This window comes from Lissotriton vulgaris, chromosome 6 (genome assembly GCF_964263255.1).
Source record: "Lissotriton vulgaris chromosome 6, aLisVul1.2, whole genome shotgun sequence".
Classification (NCBI taxonomy): domain Eukaryota; kingdom Metazoa; phylum Chordata; class Amphibia; order Caudata; family Salamandridae; genus Lissotriton; species Lissotriton vulgaris.
In genome coordinates this window covers 1,002,038,373-1,002,058,307 of record NC_141694.1, presented here as the reverse complement: position 1 = coordinate 1,002,058,307, position 19,935 = coordinate 1,002,038,373, and the positions used below count along the sequence as shown (strand labels likewise).

Sequence of the window (19,935 nt, the reverse complement as noted above, 5' to 3'; positions counted from 1 at the left end):
AGAGGTGTAGAACAGAGTGAAGTAGTGTAGAAAGGTGTGGTGAACAGCAGAGTGGAGTAGAGTCAAGTCTTCTTGAGGCCGTTCACTCGCCCTCCTAGCTCTCCCACATCTTTCCGGAGTTCCTTGACATAGGCTTGGACCTCAGTGCGTAGGGACTGAGTTCATGCATAAAAAGGGTCATAAAGGATTGCGTGACTGGTTGTGAGGGGCCTCCAGTTGCTGACACCCTGTCCGTCGCTGGGACCAATCCCGGTTTGTTTCATAGGGCCATGACTGTATTGTTCTTAGGGGTTGTCGAAGGCTCTTTTGCGGACTTTGAGCGGGTCATGGTCACCCTGCGGAGGCGTCCTGCACTGTAGACCTTTGGTGGGCAACGACGCGCCAGCAGCAGACTGTTCCAGGCAATGCTTGTGGTCTCAATTCTAGAGACCTGAAGGCATTCAGGTAGGGTGCAGCTGGGAGAAATCTGGCGTGATTCTTTGGTGGCTCAGGGTCCCACCCGAGGCCCCTGAGCAGGCCCAGGGCCCGGACAATGAAAGGCCGCAAGTGGAGCAGAGACCAGGTCGGTCAGGCTGTAGCACCGCCCCCCGCTCACACAGGGCCAGTCAATGCCAGTCCACCACGGCTAGCCTGCATCTTGCAGCGTATCAATCGCCCTCAAGAGTGTCAAGAGGAATCTATTAGAAAGCAAGGGACGGCTGCAGGACTGTGGTGGCCTCTCCAGTGCACCAAGATGAGCAATACAAAGCCTCGTGGCTCCCAATCCAATGGACAGTAGTCAGGACAGTAGCAGCAGTAGTGCCAACCCTTGTTGTCTGCAAGGCTTCATAGAAACACCCGCCATGTCAAGGCGATACTTTAGAGAGCTAAATGACACCCTAGGGAGTTGCCAGGCATCGAGGTCTCTGATCCCCGCAGGATCCACAGGCAGGGGCCTAGCATCGGTGAGTCCTCTTTCAGAGTGTAAATGGGCCCCACGTTTTTAGCACCGCACTCCCAGAGAGGTCCCAGTGCCTCGTGTCGTCTCGCCAATGTCCTGCTATTCCACAGGGTTGGAAAGATGGCTCAGGGGGGTTGCAATATGCCTCCCAAGACAACTCAACAGTCCGCGTTGTGCCTCCCCACAGTGACACAGGGGAGAAGCAGGCGCACCATGGGCAGCAGGGTCAGGAGGGCGACAGTGTTAATGTCCAGTGAGGCAGCTAGGCCTAGGTCTGGTGCCGAGGACTGCTTGCCCTAGTAGATCAGTGCGGTGGGCTTGGGATGGCTCACCGAACCATGCAAGAGTTTCTCCAACAGGGTAAGTCTCAGGCCCCAAGAGGAAAGCAGGCTAATGAGGTCCCAAGTGATGGTTGGTGGAGGCCCAAGTTCTTCAAAATGCACCCCGCCCAGCGGCGCCTGCATCCCCCAGCCCCCGTACCTGTGCGGCCTCGATGTCTGCAAGTTCTGCCGCCGTGTGCCATCCATCCAGGCGAGGCGGGAGGTAGCTCAGGGCAGCAAAATGGCAGGCGCAGTCCCAACCGCCGGCGTCTGCCTTCACTCTATGGAGCGCCGTCTATCAGGCCAAGGGACCCACAGCTCCAGGTCCCCTCCAAGCCGCGATCACTTGTCGCCGGGGTCACCCAGCAGCGCGGCTGCACCCTGGCGCCACCTAGAGTCACCAGCGGGGGCCCGCGGAGCAGGAAGGCCAAAATGGCGGGTGTCTCTCAGCAGCTCATCCCGCTGAAGGGCCCGACAGGAGCAGCAAAAGGCAGGCGGTGTCAGTTCCTCCCCGGGCCGCAGCTGCACCCCCCAAGAGCTGCTCGGTCTCCCCTCTCTTACGGGAGTCGCCAGGGGCAGCAGTCATGGGTGCTGGGGCCAGGACAGCCAAGATGGGACGTGAGCTTACGGAGGCCAGGTCCTTCCTCCCTTGTGGGGTGGCTCACAGCTGTCTTCGAGTTCAGGTGGTTATCAAGCCCCTGATGAGGTGCTCAGCATGCTCTGCTACGTAGACGCACCCAGTCAGGGCACTTAAAGAGCCATTGTGCCGCTTATTATAACTGATGATAGCGGCGGCAGCCTGGAGCTCAAGCGGCGCGTGTCTCACTCCATTTGCAGCGAGACCACACCCCAGCACTGCATTTTTATGATACATCTGAAAGGGGTGGACAGGTGTTTTTTTTTTCACTGAACACAATTCTCAAAATATAAAAAAAACCAAGGAACAACGAACAATGTTGCAACTAATGTAAACATGCACATAATGTTTTACAATTGCATGTAGGAATTAATTACCTTATTATTCTGCCGTTCTCCACATAATACTGGACTCTGAAGAAAGTGACAAAGCAGGGGCTAAATTTGCTATAGCTCTTTTTGTTTAAAAAAAAAAAAAAGAAAAATATGATTAGTGAAGTTGCTTAAAAAGCATATTTGTAAATAGCTGTTTTGGTTTGTAGTCTGCCAAGCTATTCAGCCTATGACATTGGTCTATAAGTTCTCATTCAATGCACCACTTCATTACTTCTTAACTCAGTAATGCAGGTACAACAGGCACGATTAAAAAAAACATGATCAAAATTCAAAATAAGCTTTATTAGATTTTAGTCATTTAAAACCACAAAAGCATACAAATTCATAAAAGCAGGTAAACGCATTTGATATATACATTAATTTAAAAGGTACATTAAGTTCCACAAAGTGCGAAAAGTGCATTACATTAGAAAAAAGGCAATTAACCTGCAAGGTTAATACAATCCAGTCTATGTTCAAATAAGTTTATCCATTTACACTTTTCCTAACTCTCAATATATTTTTCAGAAATCCAGACATGGCACATACAAATAAAGTACTGTCTAAAAATTGTAAATATAAAAAGGCTGGTCTATATTGCCTCCAAACCCCCTGCTTTAACAATGGTAGGATCCATCTAGCTCCTTTGCATAGACTTTACAAAACAACGTCATGTGGATAGTAGATTGTGGTGACACATTGTCGCAAGGGCAGAGTTCTCTGGACCAATCGTTAATCCCCGGGTAACTAACCAGTCGATGGAAGCCATTGAACCTAAATCGAGTTAAAAGGTATCCCTAGGTACAACATAAAATATATGCTTGGATATCATACGTAATCAAAGTCAATTGATTCTGGGCTACCATCCCTTTGTTCACCTCCAGGGCAGCTCAAAGTGACTCTAAATGGGTCAAGCAGGTTAATTTAAACTCCTTCCTGGAAATAGAATTCATTTTCTCTGGGAAAGTGTAATAATCTGGTGCCCTAGATCAATCATGATTTGTTTTACATAATTCAGCAACACAATCTTACTGACGTGGTCCAGATTAATTGAATCCTTAATTATCTCTCTGTTTAGTCCTGTGCTACTAGAGGTCCAGATTCTATGCCAAAGCAGTACAGGTTGCATTTTAATAACATCGGAGACGTAGGATGTACCCAACTCGCTGTGACAGTTAAAAACTGGGGAACTAGCTGGTACTGCTAAAATAAACCTTAAAAAAGCATTTTCCACAGATTGGATCAAGGATACTTTTACTTCGTAAAAACCCCACACTCCTGCCCCAAAAATCACAATGCTTATACACTTTGCCTGTAATATCTTAAGAAGTTTACAAGGGGGCCTTTTACCCATTGTTTGGGAGACGTTAACGACGGCTGCAGTCGACTTCATGAATGGTAGACTCCTACTCTTCACCGCTGGGCCCCAACAGTCTGTATTTGCAAATAAGACGCCCAGGTAGGTAAAGATATTGTGGGGTCAACCCTTTTATCTCCCAGAGGGAGGCTGTTACATTTATTTTTCCCTCGCCTGCAGGTCATAACAAATTTTATTTCTCGCATTTATATCCATAGAGCTAGTGTGTGTAGTAAGGGCTTTCTGCAAACCTAGTTGCGTGCGGGCCATGAGTACCGCGTCATCTGCGTAGAGGAGGGAGACTACTGGGCGTTTGTTGACATACGGGGGGTCTTTCGCGCTCCTGTTCCAGAGTGTTGGTATATAAAGTGAACAGGAACGGCGCCAGAACACAGCCTTGTCTCACCCTCCTATCCACGTTAAATGGCGCTGTACATTCCCTTCTGGATCCATAGCGCACCTAACCAGTGGCCCCATAATATAATTGTTTTAAAAACTGTACCAGTACCAAATCAATCTTCAGTTTTGTAAAGATGTTCCACAGTTTAATATGTATAACGCAGTCGAATGCCACATAGAGTTTCCAGCCTTTGCCAGAGTGTACTTTTTTCCAATTAAAATATTAAGATTCAAAACCTGCTCATTTGTCCCTAACCCCTGTCTAAAACCATATTGCACATCGCTTATTATAATATTTTCGTCTGCCCAGGTTTGTAATTTGTTCAGGACGACCCTTCCCATTACCTTCATTAAAGAATCTAGTAGGGATATTGGGCGATAACACGCCAGGTTTTCTCGTTCCCCTTTTTAAAAAATCGGTATTACTGACTCCGACCAGGTCTTCATAAAGCCTTTCGCACAACTAGCTCGGAGGACCCTTGTTATCAGCGGTGACCATAGTAGTAGGATAGATTTAAATAGGTCAATTGGCAGCCCATCGGGCCCTGGGGCCTTACCACCCTTGCTTGCATTTATTGCCCCAATTACCTCATCATGGGTGATTTGTAGGTCAATGGGTGAGAAAGTAATAGAGTTTACCACCTGCGGATTTAGAGAATCTGGAATGATTTCCTCAATCCCCTGATTACTATAGACCTTTGAAAAGTTGTCTATCCATGTTTTTCGTCTATTGCGACTGCTATTGTCGCAACATTCTTTGTTTTAAAAAACGGTGCGTTCACAGCCTGCCAAAATAAGGAGCAATCTTTACTCAGTGATGCTTCATGGAGAGCAACCCATGCTTGATTTTTTAACTCTTTATTTCGGGTGTTTCGTGTCAAATTATAAGACATTCTGCATTCTCTAATCTCGCACAGGCATGATTAAAAAAAAAAACATGTTAAAAAGGGGACTGGTTGGGGGGCGTGGCTTACGCGCCGACGTGTGATGGCGCTGCCCGGCTGAGCTCCGTGTCAACGCGGGAGCTATTCTTGGATTTCTGTGTCCTCTCCTCATACGGACACCGGATAAAGCTACTTTCATACGGCGGAACATGGTCCCCATGCACTACGAGCGGCGGCGGTGCTTCAATTTGCCGTTTTGACATCTTTTTGCACTGCAGCCTCTGTTTTGTGTACAGGGACGCGGGCGGCCGCCATTTTGTGCCGCCGCGCTCGCGTCCCGTTTTTTGGCGGCTCTAACATCGTTCCTGTGAATATGCTGCCGCTACAGGTCACATTTCGACAAGGTATGTCGTGAATACTGCGCTTCATGCTTTCCCTGCATTTTTTATGAATCTTGGCGCCAGAGTTCTCCTCAGCTTCGCTATTAATACTAGTTTTACATCTAGGCGGACATTTTGAGGTGCTACCTGCGCACTTGCTGTATACCTGCATCTCTGTCACCATTAACCCACCGTTCCTCATTGAAATAAATCACATGGTTTCCAATCTCTATGGACGCTTTGCTGCTTTCTCCCTCAATATATCCATGGTTGGTTCTTTGGCTGTGACTATCTGATTTTTGCTGCCTCTAGATGCCTGTCTTATAGGTTGGAATTAGTGCTTCTCCAGTGCTGCCTATCATCTCGCCTAGGTCCTCTTCCTCCAAGTAATCTCTATATATTTACTTTGAGGGTCTCACAATCTTTAATTTTTGGTTTGGCTTCTAACCCTGCGGTCCTCCTCGCTTGCCCCACTGGTGGCACCATGTCTCAGGACGCAGGCCATGTGAGAGCGTCTGTCACCGGAACAAAACCAAAACGCCCTAAGAATGACCCTCCGTCCCCAATTCGCACCTCTCAAAACCCGGTGCTGGACTCCATTTTAGAAGAGGTCCGTGGCTTACAACCGTTCATGCTGGCAACTAATGAGAAGCTCAAACAGATTGAAGACAGATGGGTAGTCATGGAAAACAAAGTCTTGCAACTAGAACAACGTATTAGTGACGTCCAGGATGTATCTACAAAAATTCCTACTCTTGAAAAGGAGATACAGCAGCTGAAACTTCACACTGAGGACCTTGAAAACCGTAACAGGCGGAACAACCTACGTATTTATGGTGTTCCGGAGTCCCTTGGGGAGGGCGATATGGTGACCTTCGTCCGCAAACTACTATACGAGCTTTTGGACCTACAACCAGAATCTGTCCCACTAAACATTCAGCGTGCGCATCGACTGGGTCGACCAACGTCTAACCCGGCCAAACCCAGAGGTATCATCTTGCTTTTTCTGGAATTCGCTGAATTGATGACTGTACTTAAAGCTGCAAGAGCAAAACGTCGCCTCATATGGTCTGACCACACCATCTACATATCCCAGGACTTATCGAATGCTACTAATGCTCGTCGCAAGGAATTCCTTAATCTACGTCCACGCATGAGGGAACTCAACATCCAATATGGAATCCTTCATCCTTGTCTCTGCAAAATAACCCACAATGGCCGTTCACGTACCTTTGAGGATCCGCAGAAGCTTCGAGAATTTCTTCTCACCGTCTCTTCACCCACGATGGACACCAATGACTGAAACTAACTATCTTCTATTCTCTGCAATCATTTTTCTACTGTCTTGACGACTGTTGTGGCCTTGTCCCGGTTTCTTTCTTGTCATATCTGCTATAACTTTATTTCTTATTGAATATATCCTACCTATATTCCCGCGTTTTCCCTGCTCTGTTGGCTAGGCGCCCGCGTTGGCGTTTCCATGCCTCTAGCACTTAGATCTTCTTTCTCTTCGCAGGTCTGGCATCTTTGCCTTGACCTGTTTCTTAGCTGTTTTCTTCTTTTTTTCTCCTTTCTCTTTCCCCTCCTTTTCACAGGCCATTGTTGCGTATTCTTTGCTCATTCATGTTCCGTTATCTTCTTTGTTTCCCTTTTTGTCTTTCTTCTTGTAGTCTCTTGTTCTCCTCATGGTTACTCCTTATTCTTTTTATGGATTGTGATGCTCCTCTATATTTTGTTTTCCTATAGTTACCCGATTTGTATTGCTAACATGTTTGTCTTCCGTGTCTCTCCCTTTAGTTTCCTACCTGCAGTGTATTGGATCCAAATGTTACCCTCCTCCCTTACCTCCCATCATGTGTAACTTCGTAACGTGGAATGTTCGTGGTCTCGGCAACCCAGTTAAGCGTCAAAAGGTATTGTCCCACTTATCCAAGTTGAATGCTCAGATTGCTTTTCTCCAAGAAACGCATTGTACAGATGTCGAATCGCTGAAGCTTAAGAGGGCTTGGGTGGGTCAAGTGGTGTTTTCTCCTGCGATTGATAAAAAAGGGGGTGTTGCTATTTTATTCCGTAAAGGTCTGGATGTTCAAATTTTATCATCTCAATCGGATGCTGAGGGTCGTTGGGTTATGTCAAAAGTGTCTATACAAAGTAAAACTATGGTGCTCCTAAATATATATGGTCCCGTCCGTCCTGACCCTAAATTTTGGAATGATATTAAAATCCTCATTTCCTCTATTGACTGCCCTAATGTTGTCATAGCTGGTGACCTTAACCAATGGTTGGACCCATTTTCGGATAGACTATCCTCCTCCAAATTCCAGCCAGACAAGACTCATAAAGCATTCCAATCTGCAATTGCCTCCCGTCCCCTTTTTGACGTGTGGAAAACCTGTAATCCTGACTCACTCGAATACACCTTCTACTCTAATGTACACCATACCAGGTCCAGAATTGATTATATTCTAGTCAGTAAATCTCTTCTCCTGGCGATTCAAAATTCTGAGATTGGATCAATTTTCCTTTCGGACCATGCACCTGTATATGCCACTTTTGACCTGTCCCACACTACCACCTCTTTCAGTCGCTGGAAATTTAACACTTACCTTCTCTCTGATTCGGTTTTTACGTCTAAAGTTAAAAGTTTCATCTCTGAGTACTTCTCCCTCAATTTACCCCACGACACATCAGTTTCAAACAATTGGGATGCTTTTAAAGCGGCACTACGAGGTTTTACAATTTCTTATGTTTCTAGGAAAAAGAAACTCATTAGGGCCAAATACACCGCCCAACTCGCCAACATTAAGACCCTAGAACACTCTTACTTCTCTTCCAAGAATCCCGACGCTCTCCTCCAACTCATTAAAGCCAAATCTGAACTCAATCAAATTGCCACGGTTGAAGCTTGCAACACCCTTTTAAAGATCAAATCCAAATTTCATGGGGGCCAAAATAAGGCGGGGAAAATGTTGGCAAATTATCTTAAAATCAAATCTGAACGCAAATCAATTGGATCTATTCTTAATGAAGACACTAATACAAAGGTTTCCTCTGATGAGGATATTGCTCAGGTATTCCATAATGACTATAAACTCTTATATACAGATGATACATGTCCTGGGGATGAGGATCTCTCTCGTTTCTTCGAAGACCTTCCCCCCCCTCCATCACTTCCTACTCAATTTCAGCAGTTAGAAGCTGACATTACCCCTCAAGAAATACTCAAGGCTATTACCTCCCTTAAGAAAGCGAAAGCCCCTGGTCCAGATGGTCTCCCTATCGAACTTTATGCCAGCATGCATTCCATTTTTGTTCCTCACCTTTTACAACTTTTTAATTCCTTTATTGCAAATGCCAAGGCGTCGGGTTCCTTTTTGGATGCCCTCATAATCATCATTCCCAAACCAGATAAGGACCATTCCCTATGCAAAAATTATCGTCCCATATCCCTTATTAATTACGACTGTAAAATTTTTGCCAAAATTTTAGCTGCCCGCCTCGAATCCCTTATACCTCTGTTAATCACGACCGATCAAGTTGGCTTCGTGAAAGGCAGACTTGCTGCAGACAATGCCCGTGTCTTTACCAATATTATTTCCCATAGTAACCGTTTCAAGGCCCCTCTAGCTGCCCTTTCATTAGACGCAGAGAAAGCGTTTGATCGAATTAACTGGAAATTTATGTTTAAGGCATTACAATGGTTTGGTTTTGGCCCCCACTTCATTTCCTTGGTTAGACTCCTTTACTCTGCTCCCCGTGCCAGTGTTTTTGTCAATAATCAATTCTCTAAGTTTTTCCCCCTATCTAGAGGGACAAGACAGGGCTGTCCTCTCTCCCCGTTACTTTTTATTCTTTGCCTTGAACCCTTCCTTATTAAAATCCGTTCTAACCCCCTCATCCAGGGATTCAAACAATCCTCGATTGAGACAAAAATCTCGGCATATGCCGATGATGTTCTGGTCTATATGGCCAACCCTGTCTCATCCCTTCCACCATTCTTAGAAGAGGTCCACCTATATTCATCTGTCTCTGGCTATAAACTTAATCTCTCCAAAACAGAAGTACTACCCCTTAACTCATCCTGTTATCAATATATGTTTGATTCCACCGATTTTGCATGGTGTCCCTCCAAGATCAAATATCTGGGCATTTGGTTCTCCTCCTCCCTGCGTGACACACTCAAACTGACCTTTACCTCCCTTACTCAAAAACTTCACTCCCTCCTACAGACATGGTCTCCTCTTTTCCTTTCATGGTGGGGTCGCTTAGACACCATCAAAATGATGATTTCTCCACATATACTATATACTGTGTCCATGCTTCCTGTAAAAATTCCTAAATTGTACTTTAATAGGCTAAACTCCATCTGCTCTAAATTTCTATGGAACAATAAGCGACCCCGAATTTCCCTACCAAAACTTATACGCCCTAAATCTGAAGGGGGGGTTCGCTTCCCTGACTTCCAATCATACCATTCGGCCTTTTTACTAAAACAAGCCTTTTCATTGGCGTTTGATTTTACTGATACCCCATTACCCAGATGGATTGCAGTTGAGAGATCTTTGTTAAAGGATTTCACTTTTCAACAATCCCTTTTTATGTCCAACAGCTCATTTTTGACGCATTACCCTGTGTTGAAATATTCCCATACACTGCTACACAATATTTTTTCAAAAGACTCATCGCCCTTACAGATTTTTCTTTCCTCCAGTATTTGGTACAACAAATATCTTAAATACAAGGGTAAATCTTTCTACTTCAAGTATTGGAAAGAAAAGGATATTATGTTTGTCTATCAATTCTTTTCAGATTCATCCATTATCTCATTTGATGAAATGCTAACTAAGTTTGATTTATCTGTACAACATCGTAATGAATTTGATATTATTACTAATGCCATTGTGTCTCACCTATCTACCCTCCCTACATTTGATATCCTTCCCTCCCTTACTCCTTCCACCCCTCTGTACCCGTTGTTTACTCAGCAAATACCCAAAGCTGCTCTGATTTATAAAATGTTATTAGAGAATGTTGGTCCTAGACCTAAAACTGTTAATGAAGTTGCTTGGGAAACTGATTTCTCTTTATCACTATCTATTGATACTTGGGATCGATTATGGTCCAAACTGTTTAAGACTTCGGTTTCGGCCCGTATTACTCAATCACTTTTTTTCATTTACCACAGAGCTCTGTTTACCCCTATAAGCATTACCAAATTCTCCACTTCCTCCTCTCCCCTTTGTTGGTCCTGTTCATCTCACCCAGGCACACTTAAACACCTCTTATTTGATTGCCCACGAGTTATCACCTTTTGGAGATCGGTTTGGAAATACTGTATGCGTATTTTTCATTTTTCTGAACCATTTTCATCGTTGCATATTTTTCTAGGTTCTATATCTGATGGTTTGGACTTACATTCTTATAATGCAAAATTGTTTGACCTATTCATTGCAACTGCATACAAAGTAATCCTGTCTTGCTGGAAGGATAACTCTAAACTGTCTGTGCAGACATGGTGGAATTTTGTGTGTGATGAGCATAGAATTGCTATTGCTTCTTCTTCATATGTCACCTTAAAAATTAAGTCTGATCTTACCTGGCTACCTTTCTCCACCTTCTTATCCTCCTCTCTCCCCCCTTAACCCCCCTTCCTTCCTTTTTCTTCCTCTTTCCCTCTTTTTCTCTTTCCTGCTTTTTCTTCTTTCCTTTTCTGTACGGTTTTCTCCAATTACATGCTTTTACTTCCTCGTTTCTCTTTCTCTATATCTCAAAAATGTCTTTTATGATTATCTCCTATGGATTTTGCATTATCTTATGTTGTAATCTTATGATGTACCATTTTGCTTATGCTCAATAAAACTTTCTTAAACTGTAAAAAGGGGACTGGTTGTAACTTGCTTAATTCCGTGTAGTGTAATCACTCGGACTTAAGCAGAATTACACAAGAAGAGCTATTCTTCATTTACTGCTATTTTCTTAGCACAAAAAGGCATCCTTGAGTTCAAAATGGACATGAGAATGCATTTGCATTAAGAAATAGCAGCAAATCTTCATTTGGGGTAGGATGTTACCTATTTTACCCCTGGTATGTAGTAGTGTCTCAGCTCAAAATGGTCACAAGGATGCATTTTGCCCCTAGAATTAGCGCTAAATGCAACAGACGTCAAATGGTGAGTGCGAGCAGCTGCTAGCACTCACTGAATGTTCTCTTGCAGCAGGATTTTCCTCCCAAATTACTCTTAATTATGCAAGCATGCGTAAGAGTTAATATTTGTAATTTATCTTCTAAGATTTACCTGGAATTACCATATTTACTCTGATTGCTCCTGCAAAAGAGAAGTTCTGTCCAGGCCTTGCATTAAATTCTGCCAATGTGGTCAAGTGTATTGAAAACTAGTCTTGAAGATTATTGTTTGCATGACCTGCTAATGAAGATAAGCTATTTGCCACTTGTCTATTCATGTGTTTATCAATAAAGATATATTTTTCAAATTGTTGTGCTAAACTTGCACCCCCTTTGGTTTTTATTCGCTCAAGCAATTGATGTCTAAGCCTATGCACTCACGTAGTTCCTGACCAGGAAATGCTGAGTAATAAGTGATTGAGCACTCCAGGTGGGCGAGCCACTGAAAGCTCAAGCAAGGCTCGAGCATGAAGCCTAGTTCAGCTTGAGGTCCTCTGGTAACCTTGAGCCTATAACAAGCCGAGCTTTCAATTGGCTTTTGCTTGCCACCCTCCCTCTACCCATGGTGTGGTTTTGTGGCTGGAGCTGCAGACTTTGGTTCTAGGGAACCATGCTGAGGTCTCGGCGTATGCTCAACATCCTGTGATTCTTCGCATATCACTTAATCTGACAGTCCCGCTCGTAGTCGTGTGGCGCGAGGAGCCTTACTGTGCCTGAAACCTTCACTGACTCTGCCCTTTGACCTGGGAGCCCGTGTGCTCGGTCACTGCTGCCGGGAGAGGAGACCACGCCCTACCAAACGGGAGCGGGACTGCGAGGACCAGAGGTGCTTGCGCTGCAACATCTCGCGCACCTGGTGCCTCTTCCCGCCCCCTCATCTGTGGGATCTTTAAAACGACTCGCGGCCCCCGCTTCGCGGGAGCCGCTCGTAGTCGTGTGGCGTGAGGAGCCTTACTGTGCCTGAAACCTTCACTGACTCTGCCCTTTGACCTGGGAGCCCGTGTGCTCGGTCACTGCTGCCGGGAGAGGAGACCACGCCCTACCAAACGGGAGCGGGACTGCGAGGACCAGAGGTGCTTGCGCTGCAACATCTCGCGCACCTGGTGCCTCTTCCCGCCCCCTCATCTGTGGGATCTTTAAAATGACTCGCAGCCCCCGCTTCGCGGGCGCCGCTCGTAGTCGTGTGGCGCGAGGAGCCTTACTGTGCCTGAAACCTTCACTGACTCTGCCCTTTGACCTGGGAGCCCGTGTGCTCGGTCACTGCTGCCAGGAGAGGAGACCACGCCCTACCAAACGGAAGCGGGACTGCGAGGACCAGAGGTGCTTGCGCTGCAACATCTCGCGCACCTGGTGCCTCTTCCCGCCCCTTTCTATAAAGCCAGGACTCCGGACGCGAACGCGGGACGCGCGCGAAGACCGGGCAAAGAGTGGGCCGTTTAAGGCCGTTAGAGGCCGATTAGGGCCGGGCCGGGCCGGGCCACCCCCCTAACTCCTGGGGTAATATAGTCTCTAAAACATATCCAAACTCAGAAGCATGTCCCCTAGAGGAACCAGAAGTAAGACTGCGGCAAAAAAAGGGCAACTTACTGGCCCCATAGATAGCTTTATAACAAGGGCAAACTCCTTCATAGATCAAAGTATCTCACTTATTGAACGAAGGGTATCCCAAGACTTACTAGAGGCTAGAAGATCATCTATGGGACACCCGGCAAAGGTAAGAGCGCCGGTCCCCCATAAGGACCAAAGATACAGTGAGGGTGGAAATAAAAGGCAGAGCCTTCCAAATATAGTCGACCTGTCGGTTTCGCAATTATCGCAACTCTCGGAATCCCAATTAACATTAGACTTAGAAAAACCCCCAGATCTACTCCCGCACCCCAACCCTGAAGAGGTAAGACAGGCAAGAGGGAGGAGGGAGGGAGCTATAAAAAAGAAGAAACAGGTAGTGATAAGCAACACACAAATAGGTAAACAAACACCACCTATAACAGAGACAACAGAGAATACACGTAGCTCCCCTCTGCTGGAAAACCAGAATAGGCATACCGCGGTGATACATCATCCACACGATGCTTCACCTTTTATAAATCTAGAAACAGTATCTAACGCCCCACCAACATATGAAGCAGACCAAGAATATAACACAGATCTATTAGCTAAAATCGGAGATCTTCTACAAAAAAACCTTACACCAATACAAGCTACATTATCAAATCTAGAAAAAGCGATAGCTGAACTCTCCGCCCTGATGAAACCAAAACAAAACTCTAACCGTACCCTAGAGGCACAAAAAACACAAAAACCAGTGACGGCTAAGCCGCCTAGCCTAACCTCTATGCCCCAAGTTAAAAATTCGACCCCTACACCGACTGTAGCATCAAAGCCTACTAGTATGACAGTGGCTAAGAAAAAAGTAACAGATAATCCACCTGCAAACACCCCAACTGTAAAAAATAATACCCCTTGTGACCCCATTAGTACAGCTACGAAAATAAAACAACCCCAAATAAACAGAGAGAGGGAGAGACAACAACCAAGCGAAGTACGTCCAGTAACCCTTCCACCAGAAGCAAGCCCATTCGTTGTCATTCTGACCGGCGTTCCAGAATTGGCAGACCAAAAATCCGAACCAAACTGGTCGCTAAAAAACAAGATCCAACATTGGCTTAGTATAAACCGCCGACCCGCTGTTCAACGAGAATTCTGATGGTTAGAAGAGCCCCTTGGGTTGGTCAGGGAAGAAAAACTATACAGGGCGATTGTATCTTAATCACATTTGAAGACCCTAGAATAGTGGAGTACATCTGCTCAGGGGAGGAGCTTAGCTCAAACGGGGGGATTGGCACAAAGCGCCTCTCTTTTTTCTATCCACCGAGATTTCCGGACGGTCCCTCCCAAAGTGATGGATCCTGGTACACAGTGGGCCCCCGCTATCGGGGAAGAGAAAGGGAAGAATGGAGGGGACAAGAACAGCGGAGAAATTATAGAGAACAATCTCGATGGGAGGGCTGGAATGGAATACCATTAATGAACATGTATAGTGGCTTAGAGTCAGTGGACTGACCACCACAGTCAGAAGACCCTGACTCCCCAATTCCAGACAACCCCGACACCCTTCACAATTCCCAAACTGATAATACCCCTAGGAGTGTTTCTCCCCTTTTGACTATAGTTTCCTGGAACTCTGCGGGACTGCGCTCAAAAATCGAAGATGGGAGTATCATGCACCTTGTGTGTAGACACCAAATAGTCTGCCTACAGGAGACATGGTGGCCAACTGAACTTCATTTACAGGGCTATAGGATGTATTTCTCACCTGCTTTGGTGGGCCCAAAGGGCAGGCCAAAGGGAGGACTAAACATCCATATAGCTAATACCATTCAACAAATAAAAATAACTACCATCGAACTGGATTATAACTTCCAGATTATCTGTCTCTCACTACCTAAAAATGAGTCTGTTGTCCTTAATAACTTTTATAATAACCTTGAGGAACTGCAGCTCCAGAGAGTATTGGGATATCTATATGAGAAACTAACCACCCTAAGGCAGAAAAGAGGAGCAAAGGGCCCTGTATTTCTAGTATGGGTAGGGGACTTCAACTTACACTATTGTAATCACTCAGGAAAAAATTGTGCAGGGATGGTGACAGAGGAAGGAAACCCCCTCACTCATTTTTGCCATAATAAAATTGGTGGAACAATGAATGATCTTATATCAGACCTTGATCTCCAAATAGCAAATACCCCAGATTGTAGTACTAAACGCCTAGAACCGACCTATCTGGGAAGGGGATTCAATACTACGGTGGACTATATATTAATATCGTCTGGTCTTCAAACTAGAGCGAAGCATTTTGAAGTTATACCAAACACCCTAAGTGATCACTCAGCCCTCAAACTGGAATTGAATTTAATCCATCAACAATCCTTACCCCTGACAATAGCTAAAGCACTGAGTCAGAATAACATAAATCTGGGCCAATTAAATGGATATACAATAAAGTGGGGGAAGATAAACCCCGGGGCACTCACTGAAGAGCTGATAAAATCAGTATATCCCCAGATTAGGAAATGCCTAGATTTAATGACAGAAGATGAGGAAATTCTTAGTAACTTCTCACAAATCATGGAAAAAATTAAATCCCTACTTACACCAAAACCAAAAGTTGGTCCTCCCCATAATAAAGGCTGGTTTAGTCACGATTGCACCCAGGCTCATACCAAGCTCAAGACAGCACTAAATAAAGATGATAGAGACCCCCATCAAATAGCCACATTGAGAAAGGAATACCTCGCAATTCGGAAAAAAAGAAAGGCGGAACTAAAGCAGGCTTTGTGGGATGAACTTCATTCTAGCGCCCAAGAAAAAAATAGTGAAGCCTTCTGGAGAGTAGTGAGAGCTCCATTTCTGGTAGACGATAAAACCCCAAAAATTGAAGTCGCCATAGAAGAGGCAGCATGGGTATCGCATTTCTCCAAAATATTCCAAAACCAAACAAAAGACCAAGAATCTGAAGGAGAAAACTTAGCAGCTCTAACTTACCCTATCCAAATAGACTTTGAAATCTCAGAGGTCCTCCTGGCCCTGAAATTAAGTAAAAACGGAAAAGCTCCAGGGCCGGACGGAGTCCCGGTAGACTTTTTCAAGCACAACACAGACCTTTGGGCCCCTATTATTACTAGGGTATGCACGGCAGCTGCAAGGAAAGGAATTCTGCAGTCCTGGACAAGGTCCGTGATGGTTCCGATCTTTAAAAAGGGCAATCGCCAGGACCCTGCCTGCTACCGTCCAATATCCTTGCTAGATTCGTTGGGAAAGATAGCAGGTAGGGTGATCCTGGACCGACTCCAGCAGTGGGTGGAGGAGAGAGGCATTCTGTCCGAGTTACAATTTGGTTTCCGGGAGGGATTTGGAACAGTGGAACAGGCTCTAAATCTTTCTATCATTATGATGAAATACATACACGCAAAGCAAGACAAACTCTATATGGTATACGTGGACTTGTCTGCCGCATTTGATTGCGTCTCACACACTAAATTATGGTCCGTGCTGTCACAAATGGGGGTAGAATTGCCACTTTTGAACTTTCTGAGGGAACTGTACTCGAAACCATCTGCTAGAGTCCGTTTTGGCACAAAGGGCGAGCTGTCAACGTCATTTAGTGTAGAGCGTGGAGTCAGACAAGGATGTGTCCTGGCACCTTTCTTATTCTCACTCTATACTAACAACTTGGAGGTTGAGCTTTTGAAGGGTGCCCAGGACCTCCCACAGGCAAAACATCGCCCGATTCCCGCTCTACTCTATGCGGATGACGCCGTCCTGCTGGCACGGACTCCTCGCGAACTCCAGAAGGTACTTACCAGATACTCTTCATTTATGGGCAGCCTTGACCTCCACATAAATGTGACAAAGACTTTTGTGATGACGGCAGGCACAGGGAGGAAACACCCCAAAGACTTAATCCTTAAAAACCAAAAAATAGAGTTTACATCTGAATACTGTTATCTGGGCATCACAATAGATGAGAAATTGTCCTGGAAAGTGGCAGTAGAAGCAAGGAAACACTGCTTTAAGAGAGCCATAGCAGCCCTGGTGTCCTTCTCGCAAAAATTGGGAAAACGACCACCCCCAGAATTACTAGCAATATATAGAGCCAAATGCCAGTCAACAGCTCTATATGGGGCTGACGTATGGGGACACTTGGATGTCTCACCCCTACAGATTGCAGAGAATGCTTTTTTGAGGTTCCTCCTGATGGCCCCAAAGCGATCCTCAACGTATGCATGCCATGTTGAACTAATGTTAATGTTAATGTAAGCCGAACTTTTTGAGCGCACGGCTACCCCGAAAGGTGTCCCGGCGCTTTGGCAAAGAGGCCCCAAGAAACAGGAAAGCCAAAGGCATACACACTACAGTTACCGCGAGTTACTTGGTGAAGAGCAAAGTCTTCAACTCCTTCCTGAAAGCCAGGAGGTTGTTCGCTTTCCGAAGGGAGAGTGGGAGCTCATTCCACAAGCAGGCTGTCACGTGTTGGAAGGAGCGACCTCCCATCCGGACACGTTTGACCACAGGCACCTCCAATTTGGCCAGGTCCGCCGACCGCAATGACCTACGTGGCACATAGAAAGCAGTACGCTTCCTCAGATAGTTAGGCCTAATCGCATGGAGAGCTTTAAACGCCAGAGTAAGGAGTTTAAATCTAATTCTCCCAGAGATCGGCAGCCAGTGCAGCCTAGCCAGGAGCACTGAGGCGCTGGCTCTCCTGGGCAGGCCATAGATGGCTCTGGCCGCTGAATTCTGAACAATCTGCAGTCTGGATAACAGATACTTAGGCAGGCCTGCAAAGAGCGCATTTGCATAGTCCAGGCGGGATCCCACAAGCGCCTGGACTACATTCCTACGGTACTGCAGTGAAAGCAGAGGAAGAAATTTCCTAAGCATCTTAAGGATGCTGAAACACTTCCCTGCTAATCCCAGGATGTGTGGACGAAAGGAAAGCTCATCGTCAAACACCACTCCGAGATTTTTTACCTGAGTAGATGGTTTCTCTGGGGGGAACATGTCCTGGGGCCACCATGTCTTCCAACCCGGGTCTGGGGCACAGCCGAAAAAAAGCAGCTCAGATTTGTCTGAGTTGCATTTCAGGCTGTGCCGCTGGAACCACGCAAAGACTGCACTCAGACAGTCCTTAATTCTGCCGCCGTTGAAGACCTCTCCCTTCCTGCAGGTGAACAAAAGCTGGGTGTCATCAGCATATGAGATGACCCGGGCCCCAAACGCCTCCGCTACCTCCGCTAGAGGGGCCATATATATGTTGAAAATGGTGGGGCTCAAGATAGAACCTTGAGGCACCCCCACCTCCAGCGAAGGCATTTCGGCCGAGAACGGCGGAGCCCAGATCACCTGTCGGCGGTCGGCAAGAAAGGATTGAAACCAGTCCAACACCGTCCCTCGCAGACCAATCTCCCTGAGTCTTGAGAGGAGACCTGCGTGTGGGACGGTGTCGAAAGCCGCCGATAGGTCCAACATGACTAACAACGCCTTTCCCCCATGATCGAGCGTCTCCCTGATGGCGTCGGAAACCTCTACCAGAGCGGTCTCCGTGCTGTAGTTCGCACGAAAGCCGGACTGGGAGTCATGCAGCAGTTTGTTGTTCTCAATAAAGGTGGACAGAGTATGTTGAACATGTTTCTCCAACACCTTCGCCAGAGCAGGGAGGAGGGAGATCGGTCTGTAGTTAGCCCATTGCAGGGGGTCGAGCAGAGGCTTCTTAATCAACGGCAGAATGAGTGCGTGTTTCCACTGTCGTGGAACCACCCCTGAGCTCAAAGAAAGATTAAGCAGGGGGTTCAGCAAGCTGTTCAACGCTGAGGCCACCCTGCCCAAGCATTTCGCCGGACAAGCATCCAGAGGCGAGCCAGATTGCAGCCGAGATAACAGCTCAAGCGAAGTCTCACAGGACAGCTGGGGAAAGACAGATAGTAGGGGCCCAGATTCAGCCTGTGAAGGATCCGAATAGGTAGACTTACCCCCCAAAGCGGGGTCAGCTATTCGGGAATCCACAGATGAGAAGGTGTCCTGAATCTTTAAAATTTTGGCCACAAAAAAGTCGGCAAGCTGTTTAATCCATTCTTCCGTGTGTGAATGGACAGGGGTACCTACAACCGGATTGACAAACTCCTTCACAATTCTAAAGAGTTCCCGGCTGGTATTATCAGCTTTGTCAATTCTCTGCTCGAGATGCTCGCTAGGCGTTCCATACATTGAAGATCTGGCAAAAATACAACCTCTACTTTTATGGCGCCGCATCTGGACCTCGGAAAAAAAAACGCTCTCACCAAGTTGATAGTGGCAGACGCTATGACACTAGACCATGCTTTAAAAATAAAATGGCTAGCCTACATTAAGAACTTCCTTATTGACCTAGGGTTAGAGAAATACTATTCCACTCCTGAAAAGATCTGCGAGCTTTCGAAAAAGGAGTTAAAAGTTCTGGCCCTGGGACATTTGGACAATCTAAGACTTCTCTCTGAAGCAGGCAAACCATCTGTTCAACATGCTATAATGGTACAATCCACTTTTTCAATTCAGCCCTACCTAAATCTTGAAATCAGTATTTTTGATCGTTTCCTTCTGACAAGATTTAGATTAAACCTATTTCACAGATTAACAGCATTCCCAGTAATGAACGCATGGGATCCAAATCTACCCCCTTGTCCTTGCGACGAAAAGTCTGCACAATCCACCCTACATGTAGTTATGTTCTGCAAATTTTATAATGAACATCGAAAACTGTGGTTATTATCCCTATTAAAATCTTGGGGTTTCAGACAATGCCGTCCTGCTATGTTGTGTCTACAGCTCCTAGACACAGAAATTACCTGCTATCACGTACTAAACTTCTTGAAATGTATATTCAGACACAGGAAAAATTTGTAAAGTAATTTCCATTTGATT

At 45.9% G+C, this 19,935-nt stretch overlaps 1 protein-coding gene across 4 annotated transcripts in view; it reads right to left on the bottom strand.

The window, feature by feature from the left end:
* LOC147708329 (FERM domain-containing protein 6-like) overlaps nucleotides 1-19,935 on the bottom strand; it is a 649,337-nt gene that overhangs the window by 426,214 nt on the left and 203,188 nt on the right. For all 4 annotated transcript variants that reach the window (XM_086927042.1, XM_086927044.1, XM_086927045.1 and 1 more), the window contains one exon: nucleotides 2,275-2,351. In XM_086927042.1, coding sequence (XP_086783168.1) covers nucleotides 2,275-2,351 — 77 coding nt within the window. The remainder of the gene's footprint in view (nucleotides 1-2,274; nucleotides 2,352-19,935) is intronic.